Source organism: Stigmatopora argus, chromosome 6 (assembly GCF_051989625.1).
Source record: "Stigmatopora argus isolate UIUO_Sarg chromosome 6, RoL_Sarg_1.0, whole genome shotgun sequence".
NCBI classification, from domain to species: Eukaryota; Metazoa; Chordata; class Actinopteri; order Syngnathiformes; family Syngnathidae; genus Stigmatopora; species Stigmatopora argus.
This window is the reverse complement of record NC_135392.1, coordinates 12,822,537-12,842,007: the sequence shown is the minus strand read 5'-3', so window position 1 is coordinate 12,842,007 and position 19,471 is coordinate 12,822,537. Positions and strand designations below refer to the sequence as shown.

Sequence of the window (19,471 nt, the reverse complement as noted above, 5' to 3'; positions counted from 1 at the left end):
TAAAAATGAATGGGAAGTGACCCAAAACCTTTAGAAAATAACCCCCGGCAGAACACAGCACCCCAGCATAATTTCTCCAGTAACTGAATTTTCTAAGGAATGATACAATTTTATTTTGCAATAACTTGAACTTTAATGCCATGACGAAATTCGTGAGGTGGAGTTTTGAACACGATCCTACGTGATGGCAAATCTCACGGTACGAATCCCCCCCTGTTTGTGAGCTATTAGAGAATTTACGGTAGTGTCTGCGTCGTGACGTCACGCGCTGGCGTTTGACGTCGGGCCCCTCTCGGTGGCTCGCTCGGTGGGCATTGTTCGAGCCTCTGGAAACGGGCGACTACAGGTAACAAAAACAACAACAAAAAGCTGTCCAGTTTAGACATTTTAGTCCGAGGACGAGAACTTAGGACAAGGAAGGCAGCCCGGACGTAAAAATGTCCACTGATGCTAAGTTCATGGACTGCTTTGCAACATGCTAGCCCTGTTTAGCGTCGCTCGACAGACTCATTGCCCACTCAGCACCCTTCCTGTTTCATTAAAATCATACTACTATTTTTTTATTTACGCTTCAACACAAGATATGTGACCAAAAAAATGTAAGTTTGAAGCTAGGGCTAAAACGTCCGAACAAAAGAGCAGTAAAATGTTGATGACGGGACGTTTTTCCCCCCTGTTCTCGTTTTGACATCAGTAGTTTAGCAAACAATAGTGTCGTAACTATTATTTCAATCAGATATTATAATGTATGTTTCTTGGTGAAGGGTTATTTGTACGAAAAAAATGAGTGGATTTTTGAAACTTTTTTTAAAGAGAATGCCTTTTTTTTTACACCAAGTTGTGAATTGGGACCAGGGAGTCATTTTTAATGATAAGAAAATAATTAAAAACTGCCTACTTTCAGAAACAAAGTTCATTTTCAGGATTGTTGTACTTTTTAAAAATAGGTTTTTAAAGTCAAGTACTGTAAAATTGTCTAATTTCCGGAGACTTGTTCTCAAACCTATAATTAAAATCAGCACTCTGTAATTGTGAGGAACAAGTTATATATTTAATGGGGATAAAAACAATTGCATTTTTAAGACATGTGTTAAAAGCTATAAAGTATTCATTTCTATTCTATTTACATCTAAAACGTGATTGTTAAGGTGAAACTGATAATGAAGGAACTGTAATTATTGTTGCACTAATAACATTATTTGGTGCTATCGGCCAATTATACTGAATTTTTGAAAAATGACACAAAAATGACCACATACTTAGATGAATGTATTTACTATCATGGCTCAGTCCCCTCAATGGCTGCCAATGAGTTAACAAAGAACCTTCAAATGCACCAAAACCAACCAGAAATAACCTGAAAATTGTCAAAATGAGCAGAACGCCACAAACACACAGGAAGCAGCCCTGGAAAAAAAAGGAAATGGTCCAAAAATGTACAGGAAGTGACCTGCAAGGAGAGAGCGTGTCCGAAGCAAACTTTGTCGGAAGTGTCATAATTTTTCTGTCTGTTGTAAATATTGAGCGTTTGTTCCCTGTCAGGCAGGATGTTGCGTCTTCGTTGTAAGACCAAAACTGGGACTCACGTCATGCAAGGCTTGACTCACCAGTCTTGTGTGAAAGAGTTAAAAAGCAAAGTGGAGGAGCTGACTGGCATCCCTTGTGAGGTGCAGAAAATCATGGTGGGATATCCCCCGTCCAGCCTGGACCTGCACAATGGGGACGCTCACCTCAAGGATTACCCCATCAAATCTGGTAAACTTTTAATTGCGTTCTAATCCATTTTGCAATCAGCGTTCTTATAGTTGTAGCGATGTTGCTCTGCCCCCCACAGGCGACACCCTGATCGTGGAGGAGGAGAAAGACAAGCCCAAGATGAGCGAACGTCCCGTCGTCACCAAACCTCCTCGGCTGAGCAACTTGCCAGCGCTGGCGCGCCGCGTGGTCCCCGCCGACAACTCCTGCCTGTTCACAAGCGTCAACTACGTGGTGGAGGGCGGGGTTTACGACCCGGCCTGCTCCCTCGAGATGCGCGGCCTCATCGGCCAAATCGTGTCCAGCGACCCGGCCGAGTACTCCGAAGCCGTTCTGGGCAAGAGCAACGAGGACTACTGCGCCTGGATCCGCCGCGACGACACGTGGGGTGGCGCCATCGAGCTGTCCATTCTGTCCAAGTTCTACCAGTGCGAGATTTGCGTGGTGGACACGCAGACGGTGCGCATGGACCGCTTCGGCGAGGACGCCGGTTACCTCAAGCGGGTGATGCTCATCTACGACGGCATTCACTACGACCCGCTGCAGAGGGAAGCTCCCGGCTCGCCCCCGCAGACCATCTTCTCCACCGCCGACGACGTCCTCTTGGCGCAGGCGCTGGAGTTGGCCGACGAGGCTCGCCGCAAACGGCAGTTCACGGACGTCAACCGCTTCGCCCTGCGCTGCATGGTGTGTCAGATGGGCCTGGTGGGACAGAAGGAGGCGCGGGAGCACGCCAAGGAGACGGGTCACACCAATTTCGGTGAAGTCTGAAAACACGATCTGTCTTTTCTTTTCCACGTCCGTGGCTGTCTACCTCGGTGTTTCCCGACCGAAATCAATCCGAGGCGTGGATTTTACGGAAGAATAATCTCAATTGGATACACAGACTTTTACGCGGAGACTATTGGCTGCTTTGAAACGCTCAAAAAAACGCCACAAAATGGCACCAAAGTCTCATCTGATAGAAAAATTACGCTTTGGGGGCACTTAAGTGTCACTGGTGAAGTCAGAAAAAGTTTTATTTGCAAACTGACTGCCATAAAAGTTGTGCTTTGGTGTCATCTTGCTCCTTCCAAAGATAATGATCAACGTTGTTAAGTGGTTCTGAGCTCATTGGGGACCAATGGACTCTGCCAGCCGTAGAATCCATTGGAACTGGGGGAAGCTGGCGGTAAATGATCACGGTCAGACCTCAGTCGTAATGAATTGGCTGTCTATCAAAGTCGATGTCAATCCCTTAGGGCAGACCTGGGCAATCCGGTCCTCGAGGGCCGCTGAGGGTGCAGGTTTTTGTTCCAACCGATCCAGGTCAGACAGTTTAACTAATTCGATTTCTGCTAGAACAAGAAGCACTTGACTGCAATCCACTGATTGCACTTCTAAGATACCAGATTTGTGGAAATGATTCCTCTTATGGGTTGGAACAAAAACCTGCACCCGCTGCGGCCCCTGGTGGAATTAATTTCCCAGGTCTGCCTTCGGGATTATGATGTATCTGGCACCAGGTGGCTATGCAGGTCAATTTTCATTCTGCTTGACACTTAATGACATAGGTAGATAAAAAAACGTATTTCTAGGCAGGCACATGCACAGACTTCTAATAGTCATTTGTGTGTTAATAAAAAAAAATGGCACCGCACGTGGTATTGCATTTATCAGCTGACATCTGTAATGTGGTTAACGACAAGTATTTTATATTTTCGCATGTATTTTATAATGCTTTGTCTTACTAATGCATACGCCAGGATGCAAACCTGGAAGGCAAAGTTTCTTTAGTGGAAGTTTATTGCTCAATCTTTCAAAATACCTACAAAGATTCCCTCTAGAAAGTCTTAGTGTTTGATTTTGGTGGAGCGAATAACGTGTTTTTAACTATAGTTATTAATTACCGTTAACACAATCAACGCGGTGAATAAATCTGTTTACAAAAGAGGAGGGGAGAATAACGAGTCTACACCCTTGTTAGAATAGTGGAAACGTGGGTTTTATTCTTTAAAGGTAAAATCAAGGTCTGTGCAATGGTGCTTGAGTACCACCTGCACTCTATCTGTGCATGTGCCTGTTTTTATTCATTGAAGTCTGCAAAATAATCACGTAAAATAGCTGCGGCAAAGTGGTTGGGAATCACGCTTCTACCTCACGTCGGCCGCCAACATTCACGACACACCTTCAGTGTTCTACTTTTTAAACCACCCGCAACTGCGGACTGATAGCATTTTCGCTTGTTCCACTATCTAACGCATTTATCATTAACGTGCATTGAATGAAACTATTTTGTCGTGTCGAACGTGAAAGACTCCACCCACAAGAAAACAATTGTCAAGTCGTGTTCTTTGTGATTCTTGATTTGGTTTATGCGGCTGACAACACAGCTCCAATCTACCAAAGAATTGGATAGAAATTCAAATTGCTTGGCCTTTATTGATTCATATCTAAGTCTTTTCACATGTGGTACTTTCTTTTCTTCTTCAAAATGAAATGCCAAAACCTTTAAAAGCCACTTGAAAGCAAACGATGAGACAGAGGCATGATGATGTTTTGATTTAATTAAACTTCAGATTGTTCACTGCTGATTTTATTGCTATTTTTTGTTGTGAAACTTAAAGTGGGGTTTTTGAGGGGGGAAAAAACTTGACTACATTTTCATTTTAAGAAGCTAGCAATCAATGGTGCTGTAGAACATGACCTTAATTTTTTGTTCTTTTCACAAGTGTCATTTTTCTGTGAATTTAAATCATGTAAACTGTTGACGCTTTTGTGTGAGTCGAACGTTGGTACCAACTTGCTGCCAAAGTCCCATTCAGATGTTGTTTTAATGTGAAACACTCTTTTTGGTTGCATTTTAACACCATTCACAAGTTCTTAACAAGAACTTCCACGAATGTTGCACACAAAACATGACAACTGGACTTATACTTGACTTTTTTTCTGAAGTGATGTGTCACAATTAAAGGCCATGGCAAGCAGTGTGTTGTTGTCTTAAATATTCAATTTAGCAAATTTTATGCGCAAAACTGAATGATTTATATATATATATATATATATATATATATATATATATATATATATATATATATATATATATATATATATATATATATATATATATATATATATATATATATATATATATATATATATATATATATATATATATATATATATATATATATAATAATTTGATTCTTACAAAGGTAAGTGTGTGTGGAGTTTTTTGTTGTTATTAAAGACAATTTTGTGTTCTGGTATTTATTTATTTGTTTCCTGTTGTTGCGACATTACTATGTGCTCGAAACACCTGGTGGCGTTAATGTGCTTCTCTGAGTTGTCGACCGTTGTAAAATCGCAAAGAAGGAAAAAAACATGGCAGCGCGCTGACAAATGTCACATTTTGGACAAGGCGACCCAAAAAAAGTATTTTGTTTTTTTAAATATATGTAAACTTACAAGCCGGACCAAGCGTGCTCGCCAAGAGACCTCAAAAGGTATTCCGTTTAGTTGTTATACGTTACCGCTGCTGTTTACTCTTAGCATTAGCTTAGCACGGCTGCTGTAAATGTAAACCTTTCTAGCAGTTCATTTGAACGCTCTTTTACTGACATAAAAATGTTCTTTCATTGCAGGGGTTATAAAGTACTTAACTGGCATTATGGTCCATCTCTGTAAGTATTTTTATCGACGTATATCAAAAGGAGTCACCATTATAGATGCTTTCACATGGAAATAAAACTGAATTAATTTTGCTGTTCCGAGTACACAAACGAAAGCGTTACAACACGTGTGATAATTTGTACTAGTCTATTACTACATATTGTGTTTATGCTAATGTTATTCCTAAAATGTAAGACTGCTCCTCGTTTTTTTAAAGTGTCATCTGAGCCACCGGGAAATATCAATGATAAATTATTATGGGGGAAGATAACTGCATTTTTTCAATAAAACCCTATAGTTAATCATCAAGCTTTTAAAGCAAATAGAACATTTCCTCATGTAGTGGCTGTGGGCTATTTATATACTGATAGGCTTCCATTTGCACATTCTTTGAATATTTTGATTATATATTATTTTATTCCAGTTTTCATCTCTGAATTTTGCGAAAAATAACTCGAGGCTTGCTTCCAAATCAATCCGCCATTGCAGCATCACAGCTGTTAAAGCGTTACCACGGGGGGTACGTGGTCATCCGTATGGCCATGGCGGGCCACAAGCAAGCCAACCGACCCTTCTACCGTATCGTGGCGGCGTACAACAAGCGGGCCAGAGACAGCAAGTACATCGAACAGCTAGGAACGTACGACCCGCTGCCCAACGTGTACAATGAGAAACTGGTCAGCTTCAACTGGGACCGCATCAAGTACTGGATCGGCTGTGGCGCGCACCCCACCAAGCCTGTGGCCAAACTTCTAGGTGTGTTTAGTACTTATTTAGATATAGTAGAACGATTATATCCAATATTTTGATATTTAAAAGTCTGTAAGCAGTCATAGTTTGCAAAGCCTTATAGATTTGTTTTGTCGATGGGTGTGGGGGAAAAAGATTAAAATTCCAAAAAAAGACTGCGAAAAAAGGTTTGCAAAAAGATATTGAGGATATGCTGTATTTTTGTAATGTTTACTTGATTATCAGGTAGACCTACAAAATGTTGGTGCTAATAGATATTTACACCAAAAGACATTAGTCTGAATATTTCACACTAGATTATAAACTACAGGGTTTAGAGTGTATTATAGTCATAAAATTACAGTTTATATGATGAGGAAAAAATAAAATTCAATACTAAATATTGACTTCCAAAATGAATAAGCTTTAATTAACAACTGGGAACAACAATAGCTATAATTTGACACATTTTGGAAATAAAATAGTAATAGTAATAGTACAATCATTGTTTAAAAAGACAATTCTGAAATCATAAAAACCTCAAAATGAGCAAAGAAAAACTATATATATATATACATATATATTTTTTTAATTTTTAATGACTTAAATAAGTGCCCTATAAAAAAATGAGTAAAAAAAGGATAACTTTTTAGCACACCATTTTTAAAAAATCTGTAACTGTTTGGAGAAAGAAAGATTACGGGGGAAATACAGCTGTAAATCGTTTTTTTAAGCAACTAATAAAAAAATATATCCGTGGAATTCTCCTTTCATTGCCGTTGATATCCATAAATGTCAAATATCCTTTCTTGCACCTGCGTTTTTTCTTAAAGTCTTATAGAAATGTTGTGACGCATCCCGAAGTGAAGATTGTTCTTTTTTTTCCCGCAGGTTTGGCAGGCTTTTTCCCACTCCATCCAATGACGGTAACGGAGATGGAACGCCGGCGAGCCCGAGCCGCGCAGACGGAAGCTGAACCCACAGAAAGTCGAGAGGTGGAAGTGTGAAGGGGTTGTGATGTCACGGAAACTGTTTTCGGACATTGTATATTCGGTTAGATTTTGCTCATGTTTGATGCACGGAGTCCTTTAATTAAAAGTGAAGAAATTTACATGCACTTCACAGCTTCTTTTGCTTAGTGATGCGAGCAAGTCTCACAGAAGTTTCAAAATAACCTATATTTTTTTTATCTTAGGTTTTACTTCAAAATACCCGATCCCAGGCTCAAGAAGACATTATTATTTATTATTTCAACTGGCGTTGACGGCAAAGGAATATTGGTGAAAATATGCAACTTGATTCTAGTTAGATTTTAGGCACTCTTAAATACTCGGTATTTTTCAAAGACAAAAACTTCAACTTCAACCTCAACGTCATATTAAAACTTTAATCTTGAAAATAGGATGTTTTGTAGCAGGTTACAACTTAATGTAATTTTCCAATTTTAATACAAAAATTATCTTTAATATCTATGAATATTTTTACTTTAATCTCACGGATTACAAGTTAGGTTCAAATATTGGACCATCATAAAAATGTACTTTTCCATTGTACTTAATTTTTGGAACATGACAACTTTATTCACTTTTTATCCAAAATAATATGTATTTTTATCCTTAAATAGGGTGTTTCTTCTCATTGGAAAACAGCTTTCCTCATCTGAACCAAATTCTTCAAATATTCTTCATCGATTTCTTTTCCTTCTCTAAGAATTTACTTCCCTCACCGCCCCTCGTAAACGTTTAATCTTGAGCCTTTCTTCTGCTTTCCTTCTCACATGTTTGCTCGTGACTCACTGCTGCTGAGTGATTAACCTCAAACAAGCCATTGAATGTCCATTCCATTATTTTCCCAGTTATTTTTAATAATCACTCAGCCCTCCCTTTTTTCCCTAATCTGAAAAGCATCTTTTCTCCAGCTATTTCACGGATACCCGCACACAAATGATGAGTCATTTACTGTCGTACAGTTACTCATCGGCTTTATAGAAAAATGACTTATCAAATCTTGTTGACATTTCCATTTATGTCATGTAACTGCAATCAATTTGACTTCTGTTGTCGTTCATGGCACTGAAAGCTGATCAATCACTGCCATCCCATATTGTTTCATTACGACTTTACTTTAGTCATCGTTCATGAGTCCGGCAAGGCCCACATGAATGTTTATTTCCATATCAGTGGTGAATATTCCTCCACCTCGCCCATCCAAGCATTATCCCAAGAACTGTACAAGTTCTCGTGACGTCATACGACAATACTTGAAAGGTTTGCAGAGGGAGGGCACGATCGCACCAATCTCAGTTGACCTGTTGATCATTGATGACAAACTGGTTACGCCAAGGTTGGTTGTAAACTAAATCAAAGTGAACTGTACCACGAATTGTGTATTTCCACATCCGTGAATGTGGTGTAATGAACCAGCCAGACATCTTTTGGATGCTCAGTTGACAAGGAGGAAAGATGAAAACATGGAAGTCACTTTCCAGCCTTCTTGTGAATGCAAACCTCATGATGATGGTTATGTTCAGTGTCATCAACAGCCAAGAGCAAGGTGAGTCCTTTGATATTTTTAACATAAATTGGTGTCAATTGACTTACTTAATTGGCTCAAATTGAAGTACAATATAAATTCATTATCCAGAAATGATGTGCAATTAGGCTATTTTGTGGAATTTAGACATTTGATTTCATATGTAGCGACAGAAAAGGCTAAAATGCAGATGAATTTATATGATCACATTAGATTGAAAATGAATGGCAAAGGTGTTAAATTGGTTTCCTTAAATGTGTGTACATATCACTGAGAAATGTATCCCTTTTAAGATGTTCCTAAAATATGCTTTTATGCTATTTTTCAATTTCATCAAATTATAACCTGAACTTTCGACCAAATGTGTCAATATGATTTGCTGTTGAAAGACCGCAAAATGTAAGACTGTTTGTTGATGGTTGTCAAAACAAAGGTACCTGACGCCATCTGTACAGAGCAAATACAATAATTGATCATTATTATTAAATATCTCAGGGCCCACCATGAACTCACAGTCATGAAAGAAAACTACATGTTAAAGGAATCTTTATGTTGTTTCAATTTTCTAAAAAATGTAATGAAATTTTGGCCTGTTGAGTTGGAGAAATAATTTTGGGACAATATAAGTTGAAATGGATTTTTTTATTGCAACCTATAATAAGTCATCGGATGGAACACTATAGTGACAGCACATTTATAAATATAAGTAAAGTGATGAGATTTTGCAAATCGATTACTCTTTAAGACCGGGGTCTCCAACTCCTTTCCTCGAGGGCCCCCAACCAGTCTGTTTTCCACTAATAGTGGTTTATCTTCAGGGATACCTTCAAAACCCGCTCAGCTGACACCACTCAACTCAACTCTGACCAGACTGGAAACAACATTTGCCACCGAAGGAACCCTCAAAACTACCAATACTGACTCCAAAGAAAAAATTAGTTCTTCCTCTGACAGTGGTTTATCTTCAGGGGTACCTTCAACTTTCCCTCCAACCACCACTCTGCTGACTGACTCAACCCAGAACAGTCTGGAAACAATATTCACCACAGAAGGAACGCTCAAAACTACCAATACTGACTCCACTGAAACAATGAGTTCTTCCAATGACAGTGGGTTATCTTCAGGGGTACCTTCGACCACCACTCAGCTGACTGACTTAACTCTGAGCAGTCTAGAAACAATATTCGCCACTGAAGGAACCCTCAAAACTACCAATACTGACTCCACTGAGACATTCAGTTCTTTCACTAATAGTGGTTTATCTTCAACGGTACCTTCAACCTCCACTCAAATGACTGACTCAATTCTGAGCAGTCTGGTAACAACATTCACCACAGAAGGAACCCTCAAAACTACAAATACTGACTCCACAGAAACAATCAGTTCTTCCACTGACAGTGGTTTATCTTCAGGGGTACCTTCAAACACCACTAAGCTGACTGACTCAACTCTGAGCAGTCTGGAAACAACATTCGCCACAGAAAGAACCCTCAAAACTACCAAAACTGACTCCACAGAAAGAATCAGTTCTTCCACTGATGGTGGTTTATCTTCAGGGGTACCTTCAACTTTCCCTCCAACAACCACTCAGCTGACTGACTCAACTCTGAGAAGTCTGGAAACAACATTCACCAAAGAAGGAACCCTCAAAACTACCAATCCCGACTTCACAGAAACAATCAGTTCTTCTGTTGACGTATCTTCAGGGGTACCTTCAACTTTCAATCCAATGACTACTCTGCTAACTGACTCAACTCTGAGCAGTCTGGAAACAACATTCGCCACAGAAGGAACCCTCAAAACTACCAATACTGACTCCACAGAAACAATCAGTTCTTCCACTGACAATGGTTTATCTTCAGAAGTACCTTCAACCACCACTCAGCTGACTGACTCAACCCAGAACAGTCTGGATACAACAATCGCCACAGAAGGAACCCTCAAAACTACCAATACTGACTCCACTGAAAGAATCAGTTCTTCCACTGACAGTGATTTATCTTCAAGGGTACCTTCAACTTTCAATCCAACGACTACTCAGCTAACCGACTCAACTCTGAGCAGTCTGGAAACAACAATCACCACGGAACGAACCCTCAAAACTACCAATACTGACTCCACTGAAACAATCATTTCTTCCACTGACAATGGTTTATCTTCAGAAGTACCTTCAACCACCACTCAGCTGACTGACTCAACCCAGAACAGTCTGGATACAACATTCGCCACAGAAGGAACCCTCAAAACTACCAATACTGACTCCACTGAAAGAATCAGTTCTTCCACTGACAGTGATTTATCTTCAAGGGTACCTTCAACTTTCAATCCAACGACTACTCAGCTAACCGACTCAACTCTGAGCAGTCTGGAAACAACAATCACCACGGAACGAACCCTCAAAACTACCAATACTGACTCCACAGAAACAATCAGTTCTTCGACTGGCAGTGGTTTATCTTCAGGGGTACCTTCAACCACCACTCAGCTGACTGACTCAACCCAGAACAGTCTGGAAACAACATTCACCACAGAAGGAACCCTCAAAACTACCGATACTGACTCCACAGAAACAATCAGTTCTTCCACTGACAGTGGTTTATCTTCAGAAGTACCTTCAACCACCACTCAGCTGACTGACTCAACCCAGAACAGTCTTGAAACAACATTCACCACGGAAGGAACCCTCAAAACTACCAATACTGACTCCACAGAAACAATCAGTTCTTCGACTGACAGTGGTTTATCTTCAGGGGTACCTTCAACCACCACTCAGCTGACTGACTCAACACAGAACAGTCTGGAAACAACATTCACCACAGAAGTAACCCTCAAAACTACCAATACTGACTCCACAGAAACAATCAGTTCTTCCACTGACCGTGTTTTATCTTCAGAAGTACCTTCAACCACCACTCAGCTGACTGACTCAACCCAGAACAGTCTTGAAACAACATTCACCACGGAAGGAACCCTCAAAACTACCAATACTGACTCCACAGAAACAATCAAATCTGCCACTGACAGTGATTTATCTTCAGGGGTACCTTCAACTTTCAATCCAACGACTACTCAGCGAATTGACTCAACTCTGAGCAGTCTAGAAACAACATTCGCCACAGAAGGAACCCTGAAAACTACAAATACTGACTCCACACAAACAATCAGTTCTTCCACTGACCGTGTTTTATCTTCAGGGGTACCTTCAACGACCGATCAGCTGACTGACTCATCTCTGAGCAGTCTGGAAACAACATTCACCTCGGAAGGAACCCTGAAAACTACCAATACTGACTCCACAGAAACAATCAGTTCTTCGACTGACAGTGGTTTATCTTCAGGGGTACCATCAACCACCACTCAGCTGACTGACTCAACTCTGAGCAGTCTGGAAACATTATTCACCACGGAAGGAACCCTCAAAACTATCAATACTGACTCCACAAAAACAATCAGTTCTTTCACTAACCGTGTTTTATCTTCAGGGGTGCCTTCAACGACCGATCAGCTGACTGACTCAACTCTGAGCAGTCTGGAAACAACATTCACCACGGAAGGAACCCTCAAAACTACCGATACTGACTCCACAGAAACAATCAGTTCTTCCACTGACAGTGGTTTATCTTCAGAAGTACCTTCAACCACCACTCAGCTGACTGACTCAACCCAGAACAGTCTTGAAACAACATTCACCACGGAAGGAACCCTCAAAACTACCAATACTGACTCCACAGAAACAATCAAATCTTCCACTGACAGTGATTTATCTTCAGGGGTACCTTCAACCACCACTCAGCTGACTGACTCAACCCAGAACAGTCTGGAAACAACATTCACCACAGAAGGAACCCTCAAAACTACCGATACTGACTCCACAGAAACAATCAGTTCTTCCACTGACAGTGGTTTATCTTCAGAAGTACCTTCAACCACCACTCAGCTGACTGACTCAACCCAGAACAGTCTTGAAACAACATTCACCATGGAAGGAACCCTCAAAACTACCAACACTGACTCCACAGAAACAATCAAATCTTCCACTGACAGTGATTTATCTTCAGGGGTACCTTCAACTTTCAATCCAACGACTACTCAGCGAATTGACTCAACTCTGAGCAGTCTAGAAACAACATTCGACACAGAAGGAACCCTCAAAACTACCAATACTGACTCCACAGAAACAATCAGTTCTTCGACTGACAGTGGTTTATCTTCAGGGGTACCTTCAACCACCACTCAACTGACTGACTCAACCCAGAACAGTCTGGAAACAACATTCACCACAGAAGGAACCCTGAAAACTACCAATACTGACTCCACAGAAACAATCAGTTCTTCAACTGGCAGTGGTTTATCTTCAGAGGTACCTTCAACCACCACTCAGCTGACTGACTCAACCCAGAACAGTCTGGAAACAACATTCACCACAGAAGGAACCCTCAAAACTACCAATAGTGACTCCACAGTAACAATCAGTTCTTCCACTGACCGTGTTTTATCTTCAGGGGTACCTTCAACGACCGATCAGCTGACTGACTCATCTCTGAGCAGTCTGGAAACAACATTCACCTCGGAAGGAACCCTGAAAACTACCAATACTGACTCCACAGAAACAATCAGTTCTTCGACTGGCAGTGGTTTATCTTCAGGGGTACCTTCAACCACCACTCAGCTGACTGACTCAACCCAGAACAGTCTTGAAACAACATTCACCACGGAAGGAACCCTCAAAACTACCAATACTGACTCCACAGAAACAATCAGTTCTTCGACTGACAGTGGTTTATCTTCAGGGGTACCTTCAACCACCACTCAGCTGACTGACTCAACACAGAACAGTCTGGAAACAACATTCACCACAGAAGTAACCCTCAAAACTACCAATACTGACTCCACGGAAACAATCAGTTCTTCCACTGACCGTGTTTTATCTTCAGAAGTACCTTCAACCACCACTCAGCTGACTGACTCAACCCAGAACAGTCTTGAAACAACATTCACCACGGAAGGAACCCTCAAAACTACCAATACTGACTCCACAGAAACAATCAAATCTGCCACTGACAGTGATTTATCTTCAGGGGTACCTTCAACTTTCAATCCAACGACTACTCAGCGAATTGACTCAACTCTGAGCAGTCTAGAAACAACATTCGCCACAGAAGGAACCCTCAAAACTACAAATACTGACTCCACACAAACAATCAGTTCTTCCACTGACCGTGTTTTATCTTCAGGGGTACCTTCAACGACCGATCAGCTGACTGACTCATCTCTGAGCAGTCTGGAAACAACATTCACCTCGGAAGGAACCCTGAAAACTACCAATACTGACTCCACAGAAACAATCAGTTCTTCGACTGACAGTGGTTTATCTTCAGGGGTACCATCAACCACCACTCAGCTGACTGACTCAACTCTGAGCAGTCTGGAAACATTATTCACCACGGAAGGAACCCTCAAAACTATCAATACTGACTCCACAAAAACAATCAGTTCTTTCACTAACCGTGTTTTATCTTCAGGGGTGCCTTCAACGACCGATCAGCTGACTGACTCAACTCTGAGCAGTCTGGAAACAACATTCACCACGGAAGGAACCCTCAAAACTACCGATACTGACTCCACAGAAACAATCAGTTCTTCCACTGACAGTGGTTTATCTTCAGAAGTACCTTCAACCACCACTCAGCTGACTGATTCAACCCAGAACAGTCTTGAAACAACATTCACCACGGAAGGAACCCTCAAAACTACCAATACTGACTCCACAGAAACAATCAAATCTTCCACGGACAGTGATTTATCTTCAGGGGTACCTTCAACTTTCAATCCAACGACTACTCAGCGAATTGACTCAACTCTGAGCAGTCTAGAAACAACATTCGACACAGAAGGAACCCTCAAAACTACCAATACTGACTCCACAGAAACAATCAGTTCTTCGACTGACAGTGGTTTATCTTCAGGGGTACCTTCAACCACCACTCAGCTGACTGACTCAACCCAGAACAGTCTGGAAACAACATTCACCACAGAAGGAACCCTCAAAACTACCAATACTGACTCCACAGAAACAATCAGTTCTTCGACTGGCAGTGGTTTATCTTCAGGGGTACCTTCAACCACCACTCAGCTGACTGACTCAACCCAGAACAGCCTGGAAACAACATTCACCACAGAAGGAACCCTGAAAACTACCAATACTGACTCCACAGAAACAATCAGTTCTTCGACTGGCAGTGGTTTATCTTCAGGGGTACCTTCAACCACCACTCAGCTGACTGACTCAACCCAGAACACTCTGGAAACAACATTCACCACAGAAGGAACCCTGAAAACTACCAATACTGACTCCACAGAAACAATCAGTTCTTCCACTGACAGTGGTTTATCTTCAGGGGTACCTTCAACCACCACTCAGCTGACTGACTCAACCCAGAACAGTCTGGAAACAACATTCACCACAGAAGGAACCCTCAAAACTACCGATACTGACTCCACAGAAACAATCAGTTCTTCCACTGACAGTGGTTTATCTTCAGAAGTACCTTCAACCACCACTCAGTTGACTGACTCAACCCAGAACAGTCTTGAAACAACATTCACCACGGAAGGAACCCTCAAAACTACCAATACTGACTCCACAGAAACAATCAGTTCTTCGACTGACAGTGGTTTATCTTCAGGGGTACCTTCAACCACCACTCAGCTGACTTATTCAACCCAGAACAGTCTTGAAACAACATTCACCACGGAAGGAACCCTCAAAACTACCAATACTGACTCCACAGAAACAATCAAATCTTCCACTGACAGTGATTTATCTTCAGGGGTACCTTCAACTTTCAATCCAACGACTACTCAGCGAATTGACTCAACTCTGAGCAGTCTAGAAACAACATTCGACACAGAAGGAACCCTCAAAACTACCAATACTGACTCCACAGAAACAATCAGTTCTTCGACTGACAGTGGTTTATCTTCAGGGGTACCTTCAACCACCACTCAGCTGACTGACTCAACCCAGAACAGTCTGGAAACAACATTCACCACAGAAAGAACCCTCAAAACTACCAATACTGACTCCACTGAAACAATCAGTTCTTCCACTGACAGTGATTTATCTTCAGGGGTACCTTCAACGACCGATCAGCTGACTGACTCAACTCTGAGCAGTCTGGAAACAACATTCACCACGGAAGGAACCCTCAAAACTACTGATACTGACTCCACAGAAACAATCAGTTCTTCCACTGACAGTGGTTTATCTTCAGAAGTACCTTCAACCACCACTCAGCTGACTGACTCAACCCAGAACAGTCTTGAAACAACATTCGACACAGAAGGAACCCTCAAAACTACCAATACTGACTCCACTGAAACAATCAGTTCTTCCACTGACAGTGATTTATCTTCAAGGGTATCTTCAACTTTCAATCCAACGACTACTCAGCTAACCGACTCAACTCTGAGCAGTCTGGAAACAACAATCACCACGGAACAAACCCTAAAAACTACCAATACTGACTCCACAGAAACAATCAGTTCTTCAACTGGCAGTGGTTTATCTTCAGAGGTACCTTCAACCACCACTCAGCTGACTGACTCAACCCAGAACAGTCTAGAAACAACATTCACCACAGAAGGAACCCTCAAAACTACCAATAGTGACTCCACAGTAACAATCAGTTCTTCCACTGACCGTGTTTTATCTTCAGGGGTACCTTCAACGACCGATCAGCTGACTGACTCATCTCTGAGCAGTCTGGAAACAACATTCACCTCGGAAGGAACCCTGAAAACTACCAATACTGACTCCACAGAAACAATCAGTTCTTCGACTGGCAGTGGTTTATCTTCAGGGGTACCTTCAACCACCACTCAGCTGACTGACTCAACCCAGAACAGTCTGGAAACAACATTCACCACAGAAGGAACCCTGAAAACTACCAATACTGACTCCACAGAAACAATCAGTTCTTCGACTGGCAGTGGTTTATCTTCAGGGGTACCTTCAACCACCACTCAGCTGACTGACTCAACCCAGAACAGTCTGGAAACAACATTCACCACAGAAGGAACCCTCAAAACTACCGATACTGACTCCACAGAAACAATCAGTTCTTCCACTGACAGTGGTTTATCTTCAGAAGTACCTTCAACCACCACTCAGCTGACTGACTCAACCCAGAACAGTCTTGAAACAACATTCACCATGGAAGGAACCCTCAAAACTACCAACACTGACTCCACAGAAACAATCAAATCTTCCACTGACAGTGATTTATCTTCAGGGGTACCTTCAACTTTCAATCCAACGACTACTCAGCGAATTGACTCAACTCTGAGCAGTCTAGAAACAACATTCGACACAGAAGGAACCCTCAAAACTACCAATACTGACTCCACAGAAACAATCAGTTCTTCGACTGACAGTGGTTTATCTTCAGGGGTACCTTCAACCACCACTCAACTGACTGACTCAACCCAGAACAGTCTGGAAACAACATTCACCACAGAAGGAACCCTGAAAACTACCAATACTGACTCCACAGAAACAATCAGTTCTTCAACTGGCAGTGGTTTATCTTCAGAGGTACCTTCAACCACCACTCAGCTGACTGACTCAACCCAGAACAGTCTGGAAACAACATTCACCACAGAAGGAACCCTCAAAACTACCAATAGTGACTCCACAGTAACAATCAGTTCTTCCACTGACCGTGTTTTATCTTCAGGGGTACCTTCAACGACCGATCAGCTGACTGACTCATCTCTGAGCAGTCTGGAAACAACATTCACCTCGGAAGGAACCCTGAAAACTACCAATACTGACTCCACAGAAACAATCAGTTCTTCGACTGGCAGTGGTTTATCTTCAGGGGTACCTTCAACCACCACTCAGCTGACTGACTCAACCCAGAACAGTCTTGAAACAACATTCACCACGGAAGGAACCCTCAAAACTACCAATACTGACTCCACAGAAACAATCAGTTCTTCGACTGACAGTGGTTTATCTTCAGGGGTACCTTCAACCACCACTCAGCTGACTGACTCAACACAGAACAGTCTGGAAACAACATTCACCACAGAAGTAACCCTCAAAACTACCAATACTGACTCCACGGAAACAATCAGTTCTTCCACTGACCGTGTTTTATCTTCAGGGGTACCTTCAACTTTCAATCCAACGACTACTCAGCGAATTGACTCAACTCTGAGCAGTCTAGAAACAACATTCGCCACAGAAGGAACCCTCAAAACTACAAATACTGACTCCACACAAACAATCAGTTCTTCCACTGACCGTGTTTTATCTTCAGGGGTACCTTCAACGACCGATCAGCTGACTGACTCATCTCTGAGCAGTCTGGAAACAACATTCACCTCGGAAGGAACCCTGAAAACTACCAATACTGACTCCACAGAAACAATCAGTTCTTCGACTGACAGTGGTTTATCTTCAGGGGTACCATCAACCACCACTCAGCTGACTGACTCAACTCTGAGCAGTCTGGAAACATTATTCACCACGGAAGGAACCCTCAAAACTATCAATACTGACTCCACAAAAACAATCAGTTCTTTCACTAACCGTGTTTTATCTTCAGGGGTGCCTTCAACGACCGATCAGCTGACTGACTCAACTCTGAGCAGTCTGGAAACAACATTCACCACGGAAGGAACCCTCAAAACTACCGATACTGACTCCACAGAAACAATCAGTTCTTCCACTGACAGTGGTTTATCTTCAGAAGTACCTTCAACCACCACTCAGCTGACTGATTCAACCCAGAACAGTCTTGAAACAACATTCACCACGGAAGGAACCCTCAAAACTACCAATACTGACTCCACAGAAACAATCAAATCTTCCACGGACAGTGATTTATCTTCAGGGGTACCTTCAACTTTCAATCCAACGACTACTCAGCGAATTGACTCAACTCTGAGCAGTCTAGAAACAACATTCGACACAGAAGGAACCCTCAAAACTACCAATACTGACTCCACAGAAACAATCAGTTCTTCGACTGACAGTGGTTTATCTTCAGGGGTACCTTCAACCACCACTCAGCTGACTGACTCAACCCAGAACAGTCTGGAAACAACATTCACCACAGAAGGAACCCTCAAAACTACCAATACTGACTCCACAGAAACAATCAGTTCTTCGACTGGCAGTGGTTTATCTTCAGGGGTACCTTCAACCACCACTCAGCTGACTGACTCAACCCAGAACAGCCTGGAAACAACATTCACCACAGAAGGAACCCTGAAAACTACCAATACTGACTCCACAGAAACAATCAGTTCTTCGACTGGCAGTGGTTTATCTTCAGGGGTACCTTCAACTTTCAATCCAACGACTACTCAGCGAATTGACTCAACCCAGAACACTCTGGAAACAACATTCACCACAGAAGGAACCCTGAAAACTACCAATACTGACTCCACAGAAACAATCAGTTCTTCCACTGACAGTGGTTTATCTTCAGGGGTACCTTCAACCACCACTCAGCTGACTGACTCAACCCAGAACAGTCTGGAAACAACATTCACCACAGAAGGAACCCTCAAAACTACCGATACTGACTCCACAGAAACAATCAGTTCTTCCACTGACAGTGGTTTATCTTCAGAAGTACCTTCAACCACCACTCAGTTGACTGACTCAACCCAGAACAGTCTTGAAACAACATTCACCACGGAAGGAACCCTCAAAACTACCAATACTGACTCCACAGAAACAATCAGTTCTTCGACTGACAGTGGTTTATCTTCAGGGGTACCTTCAACC

The 19,471-nt window shown here is 41.9% G+C and overlaps 3 protein-coding genes across 5 annotated transcripts in view; all 3 read left to right on the top strand.

The window, feature by feature from the left end:
- Nucleotides 1-212: 212 nt before the first annotated feature.
- yod1 (YOD1 deubiquitinase) lies at nt 213-4,721 on the top strand. Of its 3 annotated transcripts, XR_013300749.1 has the most exons (4): nt 363-599; nt 1,547-1,755; nt 1,835-2,983; nt 3,226-4,721. XR_013300749.1 is itself a non-coding variant. In XM_077603783.1 (3 exons), the coding sequence occupies exons 2-3, from the start codon at nt 1,548-1,550 to the stop codon at nt 2,524-2,526; spliced, it is 900 nt and encodes a 299-aa protein (XP_077459909.1). In that variant the 5' UTR covers nt 213-346; nt 1,543-1,547; the 3' UTR covers nt 2,527-4,721. The 3 variants fall into 3 exon arrangements, 2 of the variants coding, with proteins under 2 accessions (XP_077459909.1, XP_077459908.1); XM_077603783.1 differs by lacking the exon at nt 363-599 and adding an exon at nt 213-346 and having other exon boundaries at nt 1,543-1,755; nt 1,835-4,721; XM_077603782.1 differs by having other exon boundaries at nt 1,835-4,721.
- Nucleotides 4,722-5,047: 326 nt separating this feature from the next.
- On the top strand, nt 5,048-7,252 carry mrps16 (mitochondrial ribosomal protein S16). Its single transcript, XM_077603079.1, has 4 exons — nt 5,048-5,240; nt 5,379-5,417; nt 5,896-6,162; nt 7,027-7,252. Exons 1-4 carry the CDS (start codon nt 5,066-5,068, stop codon nt 7,140-7,142), a joined length of 597 nt encoding a protein of 198 aa, XP_077459205.1. The 5' UTR covers nt 5,048-5,065; the 3' UTR covers nt 7,143-7,252.
- A 1,396-nt stretch (nt 7,253-8,648) lies between these two features.
- LOC144075220 (uncharacterized) overlaps nt 8,649-19,471 on the top strand; it is a 64,533-nt gene continuing 53,710 nt past the window's right edge. Inside the window, exon 1 of the mRNA XM_077602047.1 lies at nt 8,649-8,688. Within this exon, the coding sequence (XP_077458173.1) occupies nt 8,649-8,688 (40 nt within the window). The remainder of the gene's footprint in view (nt 8,689-19,471) is intronic.